This window comes from Tamandua tetradactyla, chromosome 6, assembly GCF_023851605.1.
Source record: "Tamandua tetradactyla isolate mTamTet1 chromosome 6, mTamTet1.pri, whole genome shotgun sequence".
Taxonomy (NCBI): Eukaryota; Metazoa; Chordata; class Mammalia; order Pilosa; family Myrmecophagidae; genus Tamandua; species Tamandua tetradactyla.
This window is the reverse complement of record NC_135332.1, coordinates 90,187,992-90,212,889: the sequence shown is the minus strand read 5'-3', so window position 1 is coordinate 90,212,889 and position 24,898 is coordinate 90,187,992. Positions and strand designations below refer to the sequence as shown.

Here is a 24,898-nt window from a genome sequence, read left to right as displayed (position 1 = left end):
GAACACTTTCTCACAGCCTTACAATTCATCTTCCTGACAATACTCTCTCCCTAGTTTGTACCAGTCTATCTGTTATACAGCCAGATTATCGCTTTTTTTTTTTTTTTGTTTTGTTTTTTTAAGTGACCATATCACCTTTTAGCATGGCTGGGGGAAAGCAGAACAAGACAGATGCAGCTCTTCCCAGGCTGGCCCAAACGACCCCTTCCCTTTAGCATCCCTCCCTTTATCCTCCAGTTGTAAACAAAATTCCCTGTAACATACATATCACATATCTGCCTTTGTGTGTGCATATGTATAAATATAGAAATACATATATGTAGGAGACACATTAAAAATCTGTTACCGGAGAAAAAGAAGGACATTATAAATTGATAAAAGGGTCAATACATAAAAAGGAGATAATAATTATAAATAAAAATGCATTAATAACAGAGCCCCAAAGTACAGGGAGCAAACATTGACAGACTTTTATGGATAAATCAACAGTTTTACAATAAGAGCTGGAGACTTCAATATACTGCATTCAATAATTGATATAACAATTAGACAGAAGATTAATAAGGAAATAGAAGGTTGAACAACTCTATAAACCAACTAGAAGTAACCAACATATATAGAACACTCCATTCAACCACAGCAGAATACACATTCTTCTCAAGTATACCTAGCATAGCCCTTGTTATATCACAAATCAGGTTTCAAAAATTGAAGAAGATTCTCTGACCACAGTGGAAATCATTAATTAGAAATCGTTAACAAATGAACGCAAAATTCACACGTTTGGACATTAAACAACACACTCAAACTACCAAAAGAAGAATAACCAAAGAAGAAATAACAAGGGAGATTAGAAAATATTAGAGAATAAAAACAACATATCAAAACCTATGAGATTCAGTGAAGGCAGTGATCACAGGGAAAATTATGGCTGTAAATGCCTACATTAAGAAGAAGAAATCTCAAAACAACCTAATTTGGGGGTGCAAGGGTAATTCAGTGGTAGAATTCTCGCCTGCCATGAGGGAGACCCAGGTTTGATTTCCAGCCCATGCACTTCCCAATCAAATAAAGAAACCAACAAAAACCAACCAACCAACAAAAAATTCAACAAATGGTGCTGCAATAATAGGATAGTCACATGGGAAAATAATGAAATGTGACCCTGCCATATAGCATACAAAAAAAAAAAAAAAAAAAAAACCCCACCACCACCTAACTTTACATCTTGAGGAATTAGAAAAAGAAGGAAAACCAAACTGAAAGCTAACAGAAGGAAGGAAATAATAAACATTAGACCAGAGATTAATGAAATAGGGAAGGGAAAGAGAGTCAATGAAATCAGAAGTTGACTACTTGAAAAGATCCATAAAACTGACAACCAGCTAAAATGACAAAGAAAAAAAAGAGAGAAGACACAAATAACTCAAATCAGAAATGAAAGTGGAGATATTTCTACCTAACTTACAGAAATAAAAAGCAATATAATAATACCATGAACAATTTATACCAACAAGTTAGAGAACCTAGATAAAACTGACAAATTTCTACAAATATACAAACTACCAAAACTGACTTACGAAACAAAAAATCTGAAAAGACCTGTAACAAGTAAAGCTATTGATTCAGTAATCAAAATCTCCCAAGAAAGAGAAGCCCAGGACCAGATGGTTAGTTTTATCAATTTAACACCAATCCTCCTCAAACTTTTCCAAAAAAATGGAAAAGGAAGGTGTGTTAGTTTGAAAGCTGCCAGAATGCCGTATACCAGAAATGGCACAGGATTTATAAAGGGAACTTAATAAGTTACAAGTTTACAGTTCTAAGGTAGTGAAAGTATCCAAATTAAGGCACCAACAAGAGGTTACCTTCACTCAAGAAAGGCCAATGTGTCAGGAACATTTCTATCAACTGGGTAGTCACGTGGCTGGCATCTGCTGGTCCCTTGCTCCTGGGCTCCATTGCTTTCAGCCTCTGTTCCTGTAGGGGTTCCTCACTTTATTTCTCCAGGGCTGGCTTTCACCTTTTGGCTTCCCTTGGCTCTCTCCACATTCTGGTTTGCTTAATATATCTTGGCAAAGTCTGGTGGGTTCCAAGCATCTCTAAACATCCATGTCTCTGTTCTCCATGTGCTGCATTTGTGTCAGTTCTACCGTGACGTTTCTGTTGGCTCTGAGGCTTCTGTCATTTCTGGCTCTCTCCAAGATGTTTCCTCTTTTAAAGGATTCCAGTAAACTAATCAAGACCCACCTGGAATAGATGGGGTCATAGCTTCATCTAATCAAAAGGTCACACCCACAACTGGGCACGCCACATTTCCTGGAGATAATCTAATCAAAAGTTTCCACACCTCAGTATTGAATCAGGATTACAAGAAACAGCTGCTTCCACAAGATTGGAGCAGGATTAAAGCATGGCTTTTCTGGGGTACAAAATACTTTCAAACCAGCACAGAGGGAATGCTTCTCATTCTGTGAGGCCAGCATTACCTGATACCAAAGCCAAAGACATCACACATAAGAAAGGGAACTACAAACCAATATCCCTTCTGAATACAGATGTAAAAATCCTCAACAAAATACTAGCAAATTGAATCTGATGTCATATTAAAAAGATTATACATCACGACCAAGTGGGATTTATTCAAGGATAGAAATGGTGGCTCAACATAAGAAAATCAGTCAGTGTAATAAACCACATTAAAAGAATGAAGGATAAACCCACATGATATCTCATTTGATGCAGAAAAACTATTTGACACAATCCAACACCTTTCATGATAAAAAGACTCAGAGATAAGGAAGAGAAGGTGATTTACTCAAAATGATAAAGGCATTTATGAAAAACCCACAGCTAATATCAGACTCAATGGTGAAAATCTGAAAGTTTTCCCTTTAAGATCAAGAATAAAAGTAGGATGCCTGTTTTCACCTTTGAATTCAACATTGCTCACAAAGTTCTAGTTAGAGCTATTAGACAAGAAAAAGAAATAAAAGGCATCTGTCATGGTCAGCTTCATGTGTCAACTTGGCCAAGTGGTGGTACCTATTTGTCTGGTTGGGCAAGCGCTGGCCAGTCTGTTGCAATGAGGACATTTCATAGTATTAGATCATGATCACATCAGCTGCATCCACAACTGATCCCATTTGTAATCAGCCAAAGGGGAGTGTCTTCTGCAATGAGTGATGCTCAATCTAATCACTGGAAGCCTTTTAAGGAGGATTCAGAAGAGACAGGCTCTCTTCCTGCTTCGGCTGGCGAGCCTCTCCTGTGGAGTTCATCCAGACCCTCTGTTGAAATCATAGGCTTCACAGCCTGCCTGTGGATTTTGGACTCTGCGTTCCTGCGGTCACATGAGATGCTTTTATAAATTTTATATTTGCGAATGTTCCTGTTGATTCTGTTTCTCTAGAGAACCCTAACTAATACAGCATTGAAATTGGTAAAGAAGAAGTAAAATTATCTTTATTTGCAGATGACATTCCTTTACAAAGAATATCCTAAAGAATCCACAAAACAACTACTAGATCTAATAAAAAAAATGTGGCAAAGTTGCAGGGTACAAAATCACATGCAAAAATCAGTTGTGTTTCTAAACACTGCAATGAACAACTAGAAAAGGAAATTAAGAAACAATTCCATTTAGAATAGCAACAAAATGAATAAAATACCTAGGAATACATTTAATCAAGAAGGGGAAACACTTGCATGGTGAAAATTACAAAACACTGCTGAAATAAAAGAACTAAATAAATCGAAATACATCCTATGTTCATGGATTGGAAGACTTAATATTGTTAAGAGTCCAATACTACAGCAAAGCAACCTACAGATTAAACACAATCCCTTTCAAAATTCTATCAGCCTTCTTTGAGGAAATAGAAAAACTGATCCTTAAATCCATACAGAATTGCAAGGGGCTTTGAATAGCCAAAACAATCTTGTAAAGGAAGAACCTAGGTCATAGAACACACACTTCACAATTTTAGAACTTATGAAAAAGTGACAGTAATCAAAACATAGTGGTACCGGCATAAAGATAGACATACGGAAATAAGGTATCAGTGGCTGAGAGAGTTCAATTAGAATTGAGATGCTACTCTGGAGGCTACTCTTATGCAAGCTTCTGCTAGGAATTGCTATTTACCATGGTTTTCCAAACCTCAACCAAAACCATTCCTGCCAACCCTAAAGAACACCTAGGATTTTATCTTAGGATCTATAAAAGTTCCATGCACAATGATTACTTTCCAGCAATCTACAACCTCCGGATGGGTTCTTAGCTAGATAAGTCCTGAAACCCGGAGGGGCCAACCTCTCCAGAACATCAACTAGTTACATCCCCTTATCCCATATTATTGATACCTCTTTCCAATACGAAAAAGTTAGAATGGGGCATAGCACAAATACCCCTCAAGATTGGGAAAAAGTTCAAAGGAGAAGGTGGAGTTATAAGAGAGAAGATAGGATTTAACAAAGAGTATGATTATTGAATTATTATACTGATGTTTCTTTTAGTGCTCAGTGTCTTAAAGCAGCTAGAAGGAAAAACTTGAAATTGTGGAACTGTAACCCATATGAAACTGAAATCTTTCCTATAACTGCTTATTACAATGAACTTCAAATTTATTGCTTTTTTGTAAATATATTATTTTTCACAATAAAAAAAAGGTAGACGTACAGAGAAAGGAACAGAATTGAGAATCCAGAAGTAAACCCCTATGTTGATAGCCAACTGATTTTCAACAAGGGTATAAAATCCATTCAATGGGGAAAGAATAGTCTCTTTGGCAAATGGTGCTGGGACAAGTGGATTGCCAAATGCAAAAGAATGCAGTTGGAGCCCTACATCTCATACCATATCAAAAACATCAATTAAAAAATGGCTGGACCTAAATATAAGAGGTAAAACCATGAAGTCTTAGACGATAACAGGGGTAAATCTTCATGATCTTGGATTTTGCCATGAATTATTAGATATGACACCAAAAGCATAAGTAACAAAAGAAAAAAATAGGTAATTGGATTTCACCAAAATTCAAAAGGACATTATCAAGAAAATGAAAGCACAACCTAAAGAATGGGGGGAAATATTTGTAATTTGTTTGTCATGAGATGTTAATATCTAGAATGTACAAAGAACTCCAGCACTCAAAAAACAACCTAATTAAAAATGTCAAAGAACATTTCTTCAGAGAAGGTAAGCAACTGGCCAATAAACACATGAAGAGAAGCTCAACAACTCTAGTCATTAAAATCAAAACCTCCATGAGACATCACTTTACACCACTAAGATAGCTATTATACAAAAAAATAAAAAAAGGGAAAGAAACAAAGGTTTGGTGAGGATGTGGAGAAATCGGAACCCTCTTGAATTGCTGGTAGAATATAAAGTGGTACATCTACTGTGGAAAACAGTTTGATAATTCCTCAAAAAGTTAATCATAGAATACCATATGACATGGCAATTCTACTCCTAGGTAGAAAAACCCTTAAAAGAATTGAAAATAGAAATTCAAACAGATACTGTGCAGCAATGTTCACAGCAGAATTATTCATATTAGACAAAAGGTGGAAATAACCCAAAAGGTGGAAACAACTCAAGTGCATATCAACAAATAAAATGATAAACAAAACATGGTATATCCATACAATGGAATATTATTTGGCCATTAGAAGGATATATGCTTCACCATGGATGCACCTTGAAAACAATGTGCTAAGTGAAAGAAGCCAGTTACCAAAGACCATATCCTTTGTGATTCCACTTATAGGAAATGTCCAGAATAGACAAATCCATAGAGAAAGATGAGTGGTTGCTATGTGCTGAGGGGAGGGAGGAATGGGAAGTGTTTGCTAATGGATACAGGGTTTCTTTTGGAGTGATGACAATGTTTTAAAGTTAAATTGTGGTGATGGTTGTAAAATTCTGTGAGTGTATTAAAAACCATTGAACTGTACACTTTAAATGAGTGAATTGTACAGTATGTGAATTACATCTCAATAAAGTTGTTCAAAAACATAAGTAGACCTTAAGACCCTGATATCCCCTTATACAAGTAAGTAGGTAGTTATATATAAGAATGTTTATTACAATCGTTTGTAGTTGCAAAATCAGGCAAACATCTTGTATGTCCATCAGTAGAGAAACAGTTTTTCCACACAAGGAAATATTATGTGAGCATTAAACTATTGATTAGATCTCTATCTCCCCAGCTAGAGAGATAATCCCTGTTAGAGCATTAATTGAGAAAAGCAAGTGACAGAATAATGTGTAGCAAACGATCCTATTTTTTGTAAAGATGAACAGTAACACTGTTTTGGAGGTGAGTGCATGTGTAAGTACGTTCCCATGAGCATGGAGAGGTGCAGAAAGGAATTCACAAGAGGTGGGGATGATAGCAGTAAGGGGAAGGCTGTGACTTTTCTCTTTATTTATCTTCCTACTAGCTCCAATGGACAGGTATTTATTTATTTTTTAAAATTTTTTATCATGAAACACAACATATATACAAAAAAAACACAATAAATTTCAAAGTATATTGTAACAACTGGTTATAGAACAGTTTTGCATGGGTTACAGTTCCACAATTTCATGTTCTTCCTTCTAGCTGCTTCAGTATACTGGAGGCTAAAAGAAATATCGATATAATGCTTCCTCAGTCATGCTCATTTGTTAAATCTTATCTTCTCTGTTATAACTCCTCCTTCTCCTTTGATCTTTTTTCCAATCTTTAGAGGTATTTGGGCTATGTTCATTCTAACTTTTTCATGTTGGAAAGGGGTGTCAGTATTATGGGATAGGGGGATGGAACTAGTTGATGTTCTTAGAGAGGCTGAGCATTGTTTTATCTTTATTTATTTTTGATATATATTATATATTTACATATCATGTAATCATTCAAAGTGTACATAGGTATTACTCTTATCACTAAGATTTTTATAAAGTAAAAAATTGATGCTATTTTCAGCTCCAGACTCACGTATCCAACAAGATACATCTAGGATGTATCAAAAAAAACACCAAACTCTCCAAGACAGATCCAAGAGCATCCCCTTGGGCCCAGGCCTCTTGTACCCTCCCTACCTCAGTGAATATCACATCTGCTTCATCTGAGTCAGAAACTGATAGTTTCTGCCTTACTTCCTTCCCCCAGGCTCTGCCTTGTCCCTTTGTATCTAATTCATCACCAAGGCCTGTCAATTTCATCTCCTAAATCACTCCATTCAGATATACATCTCTATCACTGCCATGTTCACCCTCCCCTGTTCTCTGCCACTGCCCCTCCCTTTGGAAAGCCACAACCACCTCCATGTCCCTCTACTCTGTTCTACAGAAACTGAATTGTGGCACTCTTCTGCTACCAAGCCTCTGCTATCAACTCTCCTCAAATGAACTTCCTGCTCATTGGCCTGGCCTGACCCTGAGACCTCTCTAGCCTCATCTCATACCATTTCCTCCAACAGCTGTAGCCTTTTCCACATGCTAGGGCTTACCTGCTCCGTCCAATCACTTGACCTACTTAGCTCCAACTTACTCTTCAGCATTCTACTCAATTCTCTAGTCTTTAGGGAGACTTCTTTGCCCTCCTTGATAAGACAAGACCCCCAATTACTGGCACTTAGAGCAGTTGAAACACGACAGTTTTCTGTTTGTGTGTTTATCTGCTTAATATTTTTGTACATAGACTGTAAACTCCAAGAGACAGGGGAAACTTCTGATTTTGTTCTTTATTGTATCCAGTGTCTAGAATATAGCAGACACTCAATGATGTTTGCTACATAAATGTGTAAATGAATATAAAATAAACAAGACATTCAAGGACATTTAAATACCATTTCCAGCAAGATGACTACCCACCTTGAACAATGCAAATGGAGTTTGCTTGAGTGACAGAATCCAGTTCATCTAGCTTCACTGGGCCAGTCAGTTCAGAGGAACAAGCCCCAGAAGTCACACACAAAGGGGGCTTTTGAAGAAAGAGCACAGTTCGTTCAACACAAACAATCCAACCTGCCAAGAGAGACACTTCAGATTACTATAGCATTGAGGGAAAAGTGACTGCCCCTGCCAACAGAGATGGTCTCCTTTGCCAGCTTCCTGTGCATTGTAATGGGCAGAAGGCTCGGTTTAAGGGCCCACTCCCTCCAAAGCCAGGCTGTGCCCACAGCATGTACATGTACTTCATGGAGAGTGAACTCCAGAGCCCCTGGGCGCTAAGCTGAAAAAAGCTCACAAATTCTAGATTTACGTCAAAAAAGGGTGAATTTTATGGATGTGAACTCTAGTTCAATAAAATTTTAAAAAAATACAATTTAGGCAGGATTTTTTTTTGCATGGGTAAGCACTGGGAAGTGAATCTGGGTCTCCAGTACAGCAGGCGAGAACTCTGCCTGCTGAGCCACTGTGGCCTGCCCTCAGGATTTTAATTTATGTCTAGAAAAAAGATCTGGCTGTTCCAAGTTTATATATTTGTAATGCTCTATGAGGGAATCCCTAGCCACGATGGGGCCAGTAAAAGTCAGAGGCTGGAACCACAGCCCTCTCCTACCCAATATGCTACGTCACCATGGGCTTCAGGAAGGTGCTGGCAATTCCAAGGTTAGAGACAGGGCATCTGGATGCCCCAAGAGTGATTCTATGGGCATCAACCAGTTGCCACTGTGTCCAGGAGTTCCAGAAGCTCTGGAAGCTTACCCTGCTCTCGGAGAGCATCCCTGAAGAAGATGCTGGGATAGGGGGCCTTGGTGAGCGCTCCCAGGACATCTGGGCCCAGCCCGCATGAGGGGGCCACTTGGACTGGCACAGTTTTGGGGAGGCCAGACTCACTCTCATCTTCCATTTGCAAGGTGAGGTCAGTCACTATCAGCCAGATATCCCTTTGCTCCAGAGAAGGGAAACTTCTGAGCTACAATTTTAAGAAAGAGTAAAGAGTATTAACATAATAGCTGTTGTAATAACCAATTTTTTTTAAAAAAGCAATAACTTGTGAAGATTATTATTAATACTAACAATTTTAAACAACTTTTAACAAGTACTTAAAAATATAAAATGGACTTAGCATGTCCTAGTCAATAGCCCACACTGACACAGATAAACCACGCTGGGTGCCATGTGCTCCTGTCCTGTGTACTTCTTTTTTTTTTTTTTTTTTTTTTTTTTTTTTTTAAAGAGAGAGGGAGGAAGGGAAGGAAAGACAGAGAGAAGGAAGGAAGGATGGAAGGAAGAAAGGGAAACATCTTTAAACATTTTCTTGTTTTATTATATTTTGTTTGTTTGTTTGTTTTTTACATGGGCTGGGGCCGGGAATCGAACCGAGGTCCTCCGGCATGGCAGGCAAGTACTCTTGCCCGCTGAGCCACCGCGGCCCGCCCTGTCCTGTGTACTTCTGTGGAAGGAATTCCTTTCTTAAAATACAATGCCACTCTTCTGAGAACAACCCTACTCATCTGATGTAAATTTCACCTCCTTTTTGAAGACCTCTGACCTACCCTGGATGAATGGATTGCTCTTTCCCTCTGGATCTCACGTGTATATGCTTAACATGTTAATCACTCTGTTTTAAAACTGGTGCACATGTGTTCTTCTCTCTTGCTCTAAGTCTGAGTTTCTTGAGGTTTAGGACTATAGTTTGTACAGAGCATTGCGAGTGTCATATATTTGTTGTATCTGCAACAGATTTTATTTTTCTTCTTTCCTTTTATTATAATTTTCTTCTTTTTCCTTTTTTTATCAGCAAAAGTTTTAACGCTTTTTCAGGTTTATTAAAAATGGTATCTTTCCTTTCTCTTTGGTCAGTGCTTAGGGCTTAGTAGATGTAAATGGGATCTAGGATTTGGCAGCTAAGACCCAGAGCCTGGGGATTTGGTTGTGTATTGGGTGGGGCTGATTCGAGTTTTCCATTGGTATTGCTGGAGTGGACAGTATGGTCAGGGAGAGGACTTCATGTGGTTAGACAGCTGGGCTGGGCAGAGAAGTTGACTTGCAAGTTCAGGAGCTATGGATTTTGGTTGAGGAGGCAGCTATTGGTTGGGAGGTTTACTATATACAGGAAGTTTGAGCAGTGAGTAAATATATTGAGGAAAATGGGAGTCAGATTTCTCACTATTATAGAAGGGAGTTATAAATATGGAAATGGAAGCCTAGAGTAAATCCTGTGGTAATGGTCTAGAATTGGAAATATTAGTATGAAATCATGATTACAGATAAAAATAGAAAGGAGGATAGATAGAATCATAGAAAAAATTAGATGATGTATGTGTGTACATGAATATATAGACATATATTTCTGGCTCTGTCCATTGAAAAGGCTTAGAAACAATCACTTCCTAGTACTAATGACCCAACCCAGAACCTAGATCTTGTCTTCTAAATATCATTCTCCACTAAAATCAACCAGAGCTCCTTGGAGAGTTGTTTGTTTCCAGAGCAGAGAAAGAAAGATGAGTGTGAAACATCTTATTGTGCCAGGAAGTAGGAAAATACTCAAAGAATGATGGAACAGAGCCCAAAGGACACAGGAGCCAGCTTGAATCTGGAGAAATTTGAGAATCAAATAAACAGTGATAGTTATAGTTATAACCTATTGAATAAAAAACAAAATCTGTTAGTCCATACAGATATAAATAAACAAATACATAGACAAATGGTAGAGAATAAAAAGCTGCTCTTTACAGCAGATGCCAACTAATAAATGTAGAAGGAATGCTGAAATTAGAAAATTTCCATTTGGCCTCCATCATAGTAATAACTCATGTAAAATTCATAATGGATTCTAAAACAAGTGGGTAAAAATTTGGTAAGAGTCCTGTTTCAAAATATGTATTATATACTTATTATTAAGTACAAAAAAACTTATTTACTATCCAGAAACCTGGATAAAATATCACTCTACTGGAACAAACTGACTTGTGTGCTCTGCCTTCTGATATTAGCTAGGTATTATTTATATGGTATTCCTGTCAGAAATGTATAACCCGAATCTGTTTATGAGAAAACGTCAACAAAACTTTAACTGAGGAACATTCCACAAAGTAATTGGCCTTTATTATTAAAAAATGCCAAGATCATAAAAGATAAGTAAAGGTGGAAAAATGTTCCACTCAAAGGAAATGAAAGAGAAATGACAACTAAAAGCAATGCATGACCTTATGACTGGATTGTGGAACTCTAATGGATATTTCTGGGACAACTGACAGAATCTGAATGGTCTGAGTATTAGATGGTAGAGCACTGAGGTTAATGTTAATTTCCTGATTTTGATGGTTGAACATGGTAAGGTGGAAGAATATCCTTGTTTTTAGGAAATGCACACTGGAATATTAAGGGGTTATTGGCACATCATATTTTGCAACTTATTCTCAAAAGAATCTGAAGAAATAAATAAGTATGAAAATAAGTATGAATATGTATATAAAGAGAAACATGAGACAAATTAAGACATGAGTTTTTGGTACTATTCTTACAACTTTCCTGAATGTTAAATTTTTTCAAAATAAAAAGTTTTAAAATGGAATTCTATCTATATCTCAATTAAAAACAAAATCAATAAATATTTGAAGTCAAACAGTTTCAGTCATTATAATGAAAATCCTAGTCATAAAAGGACCTAATGACATCCTATAGAGACCCTATAGGTATTCAATTCTGGCTCAATTCCACAGCTCCCTTTCCTACCATAAAAGGTTATTTTGCGGCGGTCCCTACATGGGCCTTCTCCACTCAAGCCCATGATTTATGAGTGGCTGACTAATGAGGGTGATTGGAAGGACCTCCAACCCCTGGAGAACCCGTGATCCTGGAGCAGTTAGAGGCCTGGGAGTAAGACGCAGATGCCTCATTTCCAATTCCATGCCTCTGCATTGGGCTGCACAGTTTAGGTTTGATCTATGTCTCACTCCTTTAAAGCACACAGTTTAAAATATTGGTGTATACCTCAATTAGGGTAAAGATGTCTGTAAAATGTAGCCTATTGTCTAACTTTCAATATACTGACAAACCAAAATGGTCTAATTTCCTTTGAAATTAGCTGTCAAGGTATCAATACCATTAGAGTTATGAAAAACATCAGTAATAACAAAATCATCTGTAAAATACCTAATTACTAAATGATTAAATCAATTAATTAGATGTAAAACTACCCATCTGGTTGGTCGAATTTTATTAAAAATAGATTTCTTCCACAGAAATATGCTCAACTAAATTTTTACAAAGGTGTAAAAACAACTGAAAGAGAAAGACTAACCTTTGTAACAAATGGTGCTGGAGCAAGTGTATCTACTCGCAATAAAAAAATGTACCTTGACTTAAACTTCACACCTTATACAAAAAATAATAACTCAAAATGCATCATGGACTTAAATGTAAAACTACGAAACTAAAAATCTAGAAAAGAACATAAAAGATAATTCTGGGACCCAGGACAGGCAGAGACTTGACTGGTTTCAACTGACAACAAAGGCATAATCCATAAGCAGACAAATTGATAAATTAGACCTCAGCAGAAGTAAAAACTTGCTGCAACGATGAAAAAACAAATTACAGAGCTTGAGAAAAAATTTGCAAATCATATATTGGAGAAAATATTAGTTTGTAGAATACATATAAAGAACTTTCAAAACTCAACAGTGAACAAACAACCCAATTAGAAGATAGGTAGAAGACATAAGCAGACATTTCACTAAACAGCATATATAGAGGGCATATAAACACATGAAAGTATTCAAATCATTAGCCATTAGATAATTGCAAATTAAAATCATAATAACAGTACATGAAAAGATGTTCATATCAATAGCCATTGTGGAAATGTAAACTAAAACCACAGTAATATATTTCCTCACACCCACTACAATGACTACTATTAGGAAAAAAAAAAAGGAAAGTAATACGTGCTGATAAGAATGCAGAGAAATGGGAACTTTAATACATTGTTGGGGAGTGTAAAATGGTACAGCTGCCATGGAAAACAGTTCGGCGGTTCCTCAAAAAGTTAAACATAGAACCCATCATCCCACTCCTAGATATACACCCAAAAGCATTGAAGGCAGGGACTTGGACTGATATTTGTACAACAATGTTCCCAGCAGCATTATTCACAATAACCAACAAGTGGAAGCAACCCAAAGGTCTATCAGCAGAAGAATGGATAAACAAAATGTGGTATATACATAAAATGGAATATTACTCAGTATTAAAAAGGAATGAAGTTTTGGTACATCCTACTAAATGGATGTTGGAAACATAATGGAAGAATTATGTTGACAGAAATAAGTCAGAAACAAAGGGAAAGACACTGCATGATTCCAGTTATAGGAAGCAGCTAGAATATGCAAATTCATTGAGTCAGAAAGGGGAGTACAGCTTACCAGGGTTGGGGTGGGGGAAAAGAGGAAGTTAATGCATAATGGGTATATGTTGTCTGTTTGGGGTGATGGAAAAGGGTGGTAATGGATGATGGTGAGTAATAGATGATGTGGATGTGATTAATCTCACTGAAATGTATGCTTGGGAGTGGTTGGGATGGGAAAGTTCATGTTGTATATACTTCCCACAATTTTAAAAAGGGAGATTAAAGAGACAATAAAAACTAAAGGCAATAGGTGATTCTGGACTGGATCTAAAAAGAGAGGAGAAAATTCCCAAAGGACATTATTGGGGCATATGAAAAAATCGGAGTATTGACTCTAAGCTTCGTATTAACGTTTAAGGTCTTAAGCTTGAAAACTGTACTTAAGATGTTTACATAAGTGAATATCTTTATTCTTAGGAAATTTACATGGAAGCAATGTGTTCAAGAAACATGATGCATACAACCTACTCTCAAATGATTAGAAAACAGATAAAGAGAAAGAGAGATGGATGGATAGAATGATATGGTTGATATGGTAAATGTGGAAAGACACTAAACATTGGTAAGTTTGGGTGTTGGGGGTGGTATGTTGGACCTCTTAGTATGGGGTTTGCATTTTTTTTTTATTTTATTAAAAAAGTTCTTTTTGTGTTTCATTGTTTTTGCAACAGTCTTGTAAATTTGAAACTATTTCTAAATTAAAGTTAAATATCAGAATGAGCTATCACTACATACCTATACGAATGGCTAACATGAAAAACAATGACAACAAAAATGCTGGTGAGGACGTGAAGAAACTGGATCACTCACACTTGCTGGTGGGAATACAAAATGATACAGGCACTCTGAAAAACAGTTTGGCAATTTTTTCCAAAATTAAAAAGGGATGGGGGTGTGTGCAAGTGTAGTTCAGTGGTATAATTTTCACCTGCCATGTGGGAGACCTGGGTTCATTTCCCAGCCCATGCACTTCCCCAAAAACAAACAAACAAAAAACAAGCAAAAATTCAACAAATGGTGCTGCAATAATGGGATAGTCACATGAAAAAAGAATGAAATGTGACCCTACCACACAGCATACACACACACACACACAGACACACAATTAAAAAGGGACTTCCAAACAAAAGAAAAAAGGATTACCATATGACCCAGCAATTCCACTGCTGGACATTTATCTCAGAGAAATGAAGACTTATTTTCACCCAGGAACTTGTATACGAATGTTTTTCATAATAGACAAAAAACTGGAAACTATCCAAATGTTTATCAAAGGGTAAATTGTTAAACAGGTTCTGGTACATCCATACTATACAATTTTACTCAGCAATCAAAAGGAATTGACACATGCAACAACCTGAATGAACCTCCAGAGAATAATAACTGATACAAGCCAATCACCAAGGATATATAACGCATGATTCTTCTTATGTAACCATTGTAAAATAACATAATTACACTGATAGAGAACAGATTAGTGATTACTAGGCATTAGAGAAGGGGTTAGGTTATAAAAGGGTAGCATGAGGGAGCCTTATGGTGATAGAATCTTGACCCTCATGGTGGTTACTCAAGGTCGCATATGTGACAAAACTGCAAAGTTACACACATATCCAGACACACACGCATAGACACATATCATACACACCACACATACACATCCTACACACAGATGCACATACTACACCTTTATGCACATACATACTCATGACACACACACACTACACCATATCACACACAGATACACACATACACACACAAGTGCACGTTTAACTGGTGAATTATGGTAAGTCCTATGTATTGTATCAATTTACTTTCCTGAGTTTTGTATTATACTATAGCATTGTAGAATGCTGGCATGGGGGAGGTTTGCATGGACGTCCCTGTACATTTCTTTGAAATCTTCTGTGAATTTATAATATTTCAAAATAAAAGTTGGGCGGGCCACGGTGGCTCAGCAGGCAAAAATGCTTGCCTGCCATGCCAGAGGACCTGGGTTTGATTCCCGGTGCCTGCCCATGTTAAAAAAAAAACAAAACAAAAAACAAACAAACAAACAAAAAAAACAAAATAAAAGTTAAATAAAAAAAATATCTATTTCCCTTTTGTGACTCAGTAATTAGTATAATAGAAATCTAGCTTTTGGATGGTGCAGTTTTCATGGCAACTCAAGGGCCTTCCAAAGGTGCATCTCACTGACAAGTACATGGGTAACTGGCTGACACATGTACACACCTCAGGGCTCAGATAATTTCACTTCCTCCCTGAGGAAATTTGTTTCTGGTGATTCTTTTTCCCACAAAAGCAGAATACAGGAGCATTAAAGACTGAGTGATTGAGAAATGTTTTATTGGGTCTGGTTACTTGATGCTTTCTGACTACAGTTCAGTCTATTTTTGAGTATACACAGTTAATGAAAAAGCACCACTATGGTGACCCCATTTCTTGGCAAAAAACCTGAGGAAGTGGACCAGTGTCTCCCCAGCTCCCCACAGTTCCACATGGCCTGCAGCTGGTCCCCTTCCACATGGCTTGGCTGTGCCTGTACTTCATACTCTCCCTCTTGCCCCTGAGCCCTCTGGTCCCAGCCGGGGACTGAGTGAGGCCTGAGGCAGAAGGCATGCTGGTACAACAGCCAACAGCTCATGCATCACTTTGAGCTTCTGAGGACAGTATCTCACCTCCAGTGTGAATGGCCCCACACAGTGAAGCTCTGCTGGGTGCCACTGCCACACAACCCGGAGTTCGCTTTAGAATAACAGGTGTGTCAGACGCCAAGAGTTTCTATACAGACACAGGGAGTGCATACAACAGCCCCAAATGCATCTGGCTGGTCCCCTTGCCTCCATCTCAGACCCCCACTGCATCTGGCTGGGCCCCCAGGCCCCACTTCAGTTGCCTACCACATTTGGCTTAGGTTCTAGACCCCCATCTCAGTCCCTTAGTACATCCAGCTGGGCTCCAGGCCTCATTTCAGCCCCCCACTGTATCTGACTTGGGTTCCAGGACTTGTCCCTGCTGAGCCAGACACTAGACTGGCTCACAAAGAGTATATTTCTGTGACACATGTCAGTTACTTCTAATTCCTCTGGAGCAGCATCAATTATCTGCCAAAAAACTGAAAGGTGAGCTGATGAAGGGAAAACAAAAGAAAAGTGATGGCATTTCAAAATCCACTATTACTTCAAGAGACTATCACAGCAATCTGACAGGAAGGGGTGCTGAGGCAGGAGCCTATAGGAGTGTGGCTGGGATGGGGCCGGAACTCCAGGGCTCCAGGTGGCTAAGGGGACGACACCATCAAGAGGCAAGGGGCACTAGGAACTCTGGGAGTAACGTGGGCTGTACACCAGTTTGAGTCAAAGAAACTAGGTACCCAGACTTATTCAGTTTTCTCCTATCAGAATTAAGAACAGAGATCTGAACGCTGTGGAAACAAATGCCATATGTGTGATAATGTTTTGAAAAACTGCAAGGTCCTTCACAGAAATTAAAGGTGGTAAAATATTAATTAGACAAAGAGCTAAATGCAATTCATTTACCTCTGCAATTTAATCCTCCAATTTCTGTGTCTGTGTATTTTTTTTTAGTATACTCATTTGTACTTATTTGCCAGCTCTTGCGCATAATATACTCACAACCATTCAAATCAGCTACAGATTTTAACCAAAATAACTAACTTTTCTTCCCTTATGGGCACAGAGAAATTTAGTTGAAAACTAAGAACTTATGATCAGACAAAAAAATCTTTAGGAATCCAGCAAAGGTTTAGAGAAAGTTATTTTTGTAGATGAGTAAGCATTACAGAGCCCTCTTAGATTTTTGGAAGTAGCACAAATAAACATATGTTTTAACACCATCCCCAGAGTTTCCGTAACACCTTTTCAACCTGGTAACCAATGGTTGCTGTTGGATATACACAATGTATTTTTAATTTAAACTTCAGATGCTCACATGCTTGGCAAGCATTAGATAATTCCCCAAAAGTTAGGGTGATAGAAATAAACATCACCTTCACTAGAAAAGGAAAGGAAAGGCAGTTTATATGAACAGCTCAAACAGGACATTCCTTACATGGGAAGGGTGAAACTGTAAGTGAGGTAAAGCCTCAAAATAATTTCTCACAATTGCCATGAAGAATATGGCATCTGACAGTGCACTTGGGGTATGCTTATGCCCTTAGAGGAGCACCAAAAAACCCTCCGAGCTCCTGACCACCCCCATCTCACTTATCACACTGCTCACTCTGCATGCCCTGCCTACATTGGCCAGGCACTGAGCTACACGTAGGGGGTCCTGCTGTGAATCTTCCCTGCTTGCAGTTCTCCACAGACTTAGCATTAAAGGGCAACAGGGATCTTTGCAGAGCGGGTTGGCAAACTATGACCTGTGGGTCAAGTACAGTTGCTGCCTATTTATATTTGATTGCAAGCTACGAATGGTTTCTCCATTTATTTATTTAAGGTCTCTACACTTTTCCTTTTTTTTTTTTTTTTACACTGGCAGGCACCGGGAATCGAACCCGGGTCCTCTGGCATGGCAGGCAAGCATTCTTGCCTGCTGAGCCACTGTGGCCCGTCCAGGTCTCTATACCTTTAATTTACACTTTTAAACTACACTTCTAAAGAAAAATATTTCGTGATACACTAAAATTATACGGAATTCAAATTTCAATGTGCACAAAGAAAGTTTCTGTATCTCAGTCCCACTAATTTGATTACCAATGACAATGAAGCTGCTTCTGAACTAGAATGGCAGAGGCAGGAGCTGTAACACAGCCTCTCCAGCCCACAAAGGCTGAGGTATCTACAGAATCACCCTGCAAGCCCTGCCGACATGCAGGACAAGCTGAAATAACAAATGTGAGATCACTGCCTTCAGTGATGCTTGTATATATGCCACTCATCAATAGTTTGATTATAAATTAAGCAGCATATTCTTTTAGTCATTTATAGGTGTTTCATTGCCTATAAATTGTCAGAGAAATGCAAAGAAATGGTTTAAAATACATAACAGAAAATAACTTTGGATAACTTAGGTAGAAAAGGAAAAGGCCCTGAAACTAGGTAGCTAAATTATGGTCATATAACAAAGTACGCATACTTCTTGGAGACTCACATTGATGTGCAGAGGTGAAATGATATGAGAATGGGATTTGCTTTAAATTTCTTCAGCAACAAAAAGAAAATGGGCAGGGTGGTGGTGGTGATATAAAATCATGATAACCAGGCAGTCCCCTGTGCCACTGTTCTCGTGTCCCAGAGATGGGCTGGAGGTGTCTGACTGGCTTAGTCCTAGCCATTTGCCTGGGCTCGAGTTTCTGGCCTCCCTCCATGGGCACCTCCTTCATAGAGCAGTGGTGTTTGATGCTGGCTGGCAAAGGGGAAGCACATCTGTCCCATCAGCCTTTCCCTTAGGCACACGTCCCAGGGCCTGTTATGCAATGCTCATGTGATAAACTAAATCTTTCCTGCACTGCCACAGATACTACCCAGTACACATTACCCATAAGTACAGGAGATTAAAAGATAAAAGGATCTAAAAATAGGATGGTCCACCTCTTTCAGGTGACTGAGAGTTGCACAGTGCTCCTTGATGAGTCAGATCCAGCAGGTATCCTGCATAACACAGGCCATGTTTTCAGCTTGCCAAGAGTCTCCCTTGGCCAGTCTATACTTAGCTAATACAAATCCACCAAGGCTGCTGCTCCTAGGTCTAGGTAAGACCCTCACAGGGGTTTCTACTGACTGGTTTGAAGCTCTCATAGCTCCAAGAAGAGGTGCTGATTCCATGTAGAGATTCCCACTCCAACTCAACAAATGAGGTTTCAGCTTCTTTTTTCTCTCTCTGCCCTGCCCATGTGTCAGAGAAGAGCTAATTTTACTGGGCTGAGAATCCTTTGAGGGCAGGAATAGGTTGGGTTGTTCTTAGATTCACAGTGCCTAGCACAATGGCTTGACTTTATCCCTAGATCCACATGAGGAGTGTATTCATTACTGATTTAGTAATGAGCATGTGAAATGGGTTTCAAAAATGCTTTTTTATTTTGGTACTCCATTAATTTCTAAGAGATTATCCTTTAATAAAATCATAACACCTTATACATTTAACCCCTTATGAAAGAGAAAGAGGGTGAGAGATTACCTGTGGCCGTTGATAAATCACTTGGGCATAGAAACTGCAGCGGGTGCCAACATCATCAGCCTGGAAAGGTGTGGACAAGGCTGGTGACATTCATGAAGCACACAGACAGTGAAGGCACTTGAGGAACTTGCTAAAGACAAAAGTGTTACCTGAAGAATTTCCCTTAAGCAGTGGGGGACCGCAGGCTGGTAAAGCTTAGAAATAGGGTCTTCTTCTATTACATCAATTTGCCCCAAATTTGGATGAGCTGTAAGGATGTAACAGAAGCTAGGAGGAGGCAGATTAGTTTTTACCTGTTTAAAATGAAGACAAAGGTAGAATATGAATATATTTTTAAAAGATTCAACTACGCTATTAAAATCTGCTCTTTAATATTTACTTCTGGGAGTGAAACCTGGTGACAAAGCAGAGTAACTTCTGTACTTCTGAATTTATTACCAATTAAAAATTTTAAGTTAGAAGTCTATTCTTCTAACTTTCAGAGCATACTGAAAAATTAAACAACATTTAGAAACCACTTACTCTTAAATAATCTAGAAATGGTCATTTTGACCACTAACATGCTGGTCTGGTATAGTACAGAGACATAAATTTAGGATTTGGTTCAAAGTCGCTATTTCATAAACAAGATAGCATTGGTTTTTTAGCTTTGGGAGAGGAGTGGACATATTTTAAGCAGTCAATTTTGATATATCAGAATGATAACTACCATAATTTATCTGATGAGGCAGGAAAATAGAAATTCCTGGCTAAACTTGTGGTTGTATGAATACTTATTGATTTTATTTTATTAGCTCATATGAGTTTCTATTGCAATAGGTAACTGAGTATTGGTTCTATGGGTAATGGGATGTTAGCCAGGAAAACTGCTTTGTGTCTGGTTTCAGTACCATGCTGAGACCCTAACGGTTGCATTGGCATGTGTGATTCTAGGTTTAAAAAGTTCATCACAAATTAACCTTGAGAAAAAAACTAGAGAAGCAGAGCTGGTAAAGCAAATAGGGCTTTGGTTCTGAACCCCACTCTTGCCCATATTCTTGTGCCATCATAAGTCCATGGGGCAGAAGTGGATGGACACCAGGGCAGGCCTCAGCAGATGGGACCTTGCAGACGTGTGCCTTACCTCTTCCCAGGACTGGCCGTGGCCTGGGGCTTTCAGCGGTATCACTGGAGGCCATATGGTGTCGATCAAACTGAAGAGCCCCACCATCCTGAAAAATAAAAGATGCCAGCAAAGGTGCTTGTCATCAAACATCCCATAATAAACACTCAGTCATAAGCTGAGCCAACAGATGCAAGTTGGCCAAAGAGCTGACAACTAGGTATTAGCAGCAAGACCATCAGGGAAACCAGGGCACTTGGATGCCTAGGACATGTGGCACATAGCATGTGTGAACCTGATCAGCCACGAGGAGACTGTTTTTCTGGAAATTGCGATGAAGTCACATACACAGGGGAACACTGTCTAGCCCTCGACACGGCTATACAGATAATATTCAAGTCACTGACAGATGCCTATAAGACCATGCAAATTGAAATGTAAGGCAACAAAATATCGTGTCTCTCTCTGTGTGTATATCTGTACACTCACATACATAAAATAAGTTAATGGAAAAGAACAGAGAGATAAAAATGTTGTTAACAGTTATCTCAGTAGGGCCTGGAAGTGATATTTCCAGGTATGTAATGTATTGCTGGATACAGATATGTAATGTATTGCTTACATAATAACAAAAATTATCTAAAATAAAGAACATATGTAACAAAACCTCCCTATTTTGCTTTAAGTTTCAATAATGTTAATATATATGTTACTTTTGAAAACAAGTTTGTAGCTTTAGTTTTTTTTTACTTATTCTTATTTCTTTCAATATTTACATAACAAGCACTGCTTTGGGTGCTTAGCAGTTAATAAAACCAAAAAAACTCAGAACCTACAGATTAGGGTTTTAGTATCATACTAAAATGAGCAACAAAACATTTTTGCTATTACCTCACTCACTCAGACTAAATATGAGGGAGATGCCCAGCGTAGGGCGTGGCCCATGGCAATGAGGGGTATGTTCATTACTGTGAGTTTTTAATTTCCAGGTCAAAATTAAGTCCAAAAATAAGCAAAGGGGAAAATAATATGTTAAGAAATATGTGACTAGTGTTACTTTCCCCCTTAATTATTTTTGAGACAAACCCTGCAGAAGCTGTTTTTGTGAATGAAAGGACAGTAGACCAATCTGACCTCTTGCCACCCTCCTCCTGATGCTGACAGCTGGGTGAACTCCAGCAGCTTGTTTTGCCTCTCTGAGCTGGAAATGCTTGTCTCTGGGTGAGTATCTGCTTGTTCCCTGGCCCAAGTCTCTCTTATAGTGTCCCCTTCCCAGTGTGACTCTCCTGAACATCCTATTTACAATGCCCAAGGAGGCCTGTTTCTCTCCATTCAGCACCCACTTTCCTCTCCATCTGCATGTAAGCCCCATGAGGGCAGAGGTGCTTGCCAGTGTGGTCCTAGCCACAGAGAAGTGCCAAGCCCAGAGTAGGTGGTCAAGAGATTTGGAGAATGAACGACTGATACACACTGTCACAGAAGTGCAGACAATTATAGTAATCAGAACTAGCATCTTTGATATGTTCATTTCTTATTTATTGTCTTAAGAAATGTGATGTTGGAAGGCAAATGGTGATGTTTTAAAAACCAATACATATGTCCAGGGTTCTCTTTTTAGATCTGAATGCATTTCCAAGAAAAGCTATGACCTTCATACAAGAGTCTTACTTAACAAAGAGACAGCAAAGAGTCAGACAGACCTGTGTCTGTCTTTTATGAACTGTGAAACCAAAAAAAAGCTGCTTTTACCCTTGACATTCACTCTCCCCTTTGGTAAAATAGGGAGAGATCAGTACCTACCTGTTGGGGTGGTTGCAAGTAGTAAAAAAAAAAAAAAAAAAAGTAAATGTACAACACTGAAAACAGTTTTTACTTGGCTCAGAATACATGCTCTCCATCTGATATTATCATCATCAAATAGTTATTGCTAAGGCTATTAACGCCTTGGCCACTTTTTGCTCAAAAACTTCCCAGTGTAAAATATGACTTTAATTTGTTACTTCATGAAAGAAAAGAATAAAATGAAGAGTATGATAATAAAACAATTCTCTTTTTTGTATAGAATAGAAAGATAATCCTTTCCAGATAGTGATACATTGCCTGTCAATTTTCCTAAATCTTTGGAGTTTCCAAAAATATGTTTGGTAGAGCTCCACAATATTCCATGAAAATAGGTTTCTGGGGTCAGTTAGGGTCTCTGTGTCTGACATATCTCAGTCTTGGCAGAACACAGCGTACACTAGCAGGTAGAGGTGATGAAAAGCCCTGCATTCAAGAAAACTGTGCAATCTGTTAAACCCAATGTTTCCTCAATTTATAACCATGAAGCTCTTTTTAGTGTAATAATTATCAATATCCTGAAGAACTAGTGTTTCCTTGGAGATCTCCCTGAGAAATAGGGTACTATGGATATAGCCTTAGAAAGGATTTATTGTATAGCCTTTTGCTTATTTAGAGGACGCCAGTGGTAGATTTCAAAAGTTTGGACAGACTACACATTTATATTTTAATGCAGATTTTTAGATTAAGGAGGGCCACGTGTTAAATAAAATGCTTAGACTCATAAAAAGTCAGTTTCTCTACTGTTTTTAAAAATAGATATGGCTCACAAGGTTGTGGGTGCTTTGTGAACTAGCTCATTAGTCCATCTTGGGCAGCTTACATATCCACTTAAATGACTCCAACCTTTGATCAGGACAAACTTTTGGCACAGTTACAGTATACTGTTTTTCCCACTACAATTTATTCCTTACTATTCATTTTTACATAAGGTTCCACTTTGTTACACGGGAAACATTCTTTTTTTAAAAAACTATCCCTTTAAAATACATTAAAAACAACAAGTAATATATTTCTCTCTTTACAGGAAAGAAAACTGTAGAGAAAGAAAGGACATACAGACCAAGTCATTATTCTTTTGATATGATTAAACATCTGATAATATAATTTTGCCAAAATGAATTTCCTGGGATATACCTTAATTATTAGATTCCATAAAACGAATCTGCAGAAAATTTTAGCTCATTCAATTGGGACAACAAAAGTTTGCAGGTACTTAAGCAGGAAATACTTCAATCACTTCTTCATCTGCAAAGCATAGTGGATGTTAGGAAACTGGGCAAAATTATCACGTCCTTCACCTTTTTATTAATTTGGTGGGTTCTGCAGGAGTCAGAAGCTCTCTGATTGCTGCTGTCATATGGGCAGATTCCTTTCAAAAGTACTTCAGTTAACTAGTCAAGTTAGCTAAAAATCACTGGCTGGAAAATTGTGCTGCATACCACACAGCCGTGATACAACTGATGTTTTTCACTGTGCACTTGAAGACAAGCAGAAGGGGAAGCCTGGAAGTGGAACTCTCCCTATGGAGGAGGAGGACAGAGTACAGTGCGGTCAGGGACTTTGGGCAGCCCAAGATGTTCCTCTGTGCAAGGAACCACTGTTTGGGTTGGGCAGAAGGGTGTGAAAGCACAGGCTGACCACAACCTGGCTGCTTCTAGGCGCCTGGCTGGGGCAGGCTGCACAGACACAAGCTTTCCTAAACCCACATCTTTTTCTCTATCATGCAGACACATACATTTACATACACTCCTAATAACTACACTAATGATTCCTAAACCACACTAAAAGAAAGGCCGGGTCAAGCTACAAGTCTTAGGGAAAACCAAAAAACAAACTCACCGCTGATCCCTCTGTGAGATGTTTGCTTGAAGCCAAATACCTGTTTTTTATCTATTGGATTGACTGTTTTGGTGAGTAAAGAAGGTGGTAAGACACTACAAAAGATTCAGATTTTTATTATCTAATTATATGCTAAGGCTGGATATAACATTTGGAATACTTTTTGTTTTCCATATAAGCTTATAAACAAATAATGGAAGAAGTGTGTTTTGATTTCCTCAAGAAATAGGCTCATATATTATTGCCATAATTTGCCTTCAAACATGCTTTACAAAAGTTAGCTTCCTTAGAACTGAGGCTGTTAGAAAGATCAGTTAATTTGAAGATGAACTTCCCTAGTGGAAAAGGTGGATAAACTTGAAAAATCAGCTGTCCAAAGGGACAGTAAACATAACTGGTGAACAGAGCGCAGTTATTCATGGGTGTAAAGTACTGCACTCTTCAAAGAAACTTGCCACTGAGACAAACACTACATGTATGATGTGGGCTGAGAGATTCCCTTTAAAAAGACTGTATTCAGCACTTTCACACATTCTAAGATAACAGTCACACCTGAGTGTGACGAGTTACTGGAAGTCTGACAGAAGCCTTCTTATAACACATTCTAACTTACGCAAAA

At 38.3% G+C, this 24,898-nt stretch overlaps 1 protein-coding gene across 7 annotated transcripts in view; it reads right to left on the bottom strand.

The window, feature by feature from the left end:
* Positions 1-24,898, bottom strand: part of SPIDR (scaffold protein involved in DNA repair) — a 757,458-nt gene that overhangs the window by 14,675 nt on the left and 717,885 nt on the right. For 6 of the 7 annotated variants that reach the window (XM_077166724.1, XM_077166722.1, XM_077166723.1 and 3 more), the window contains 5 exons: positions 20,620-20,707; positions 19,646-19,789; positions 19,497-19,556; positions 8,699-8,909; positions 7,862-8,014 (listed from right to left, as the gene is read on the bottom strand). In XM_077166724.1, coding sequence (XP_077022839.1) covers positions 7,862-8,014; positions 8,699-8,909; positions 19,497-19,556; positions 19,646-19,789; positions 20,620-20,707 — 656 coding nt within the window. The remainder of the gene's footprint in view (positions 1-7,861; positions 8,015-8,698; positions 8,910-19,496; positions 19,557-19,645; positions 19,790-20,619; positions 20,708-24,898) is intronic. The other variant, XM_077166725.1, reaches the window with a different exon arrangement.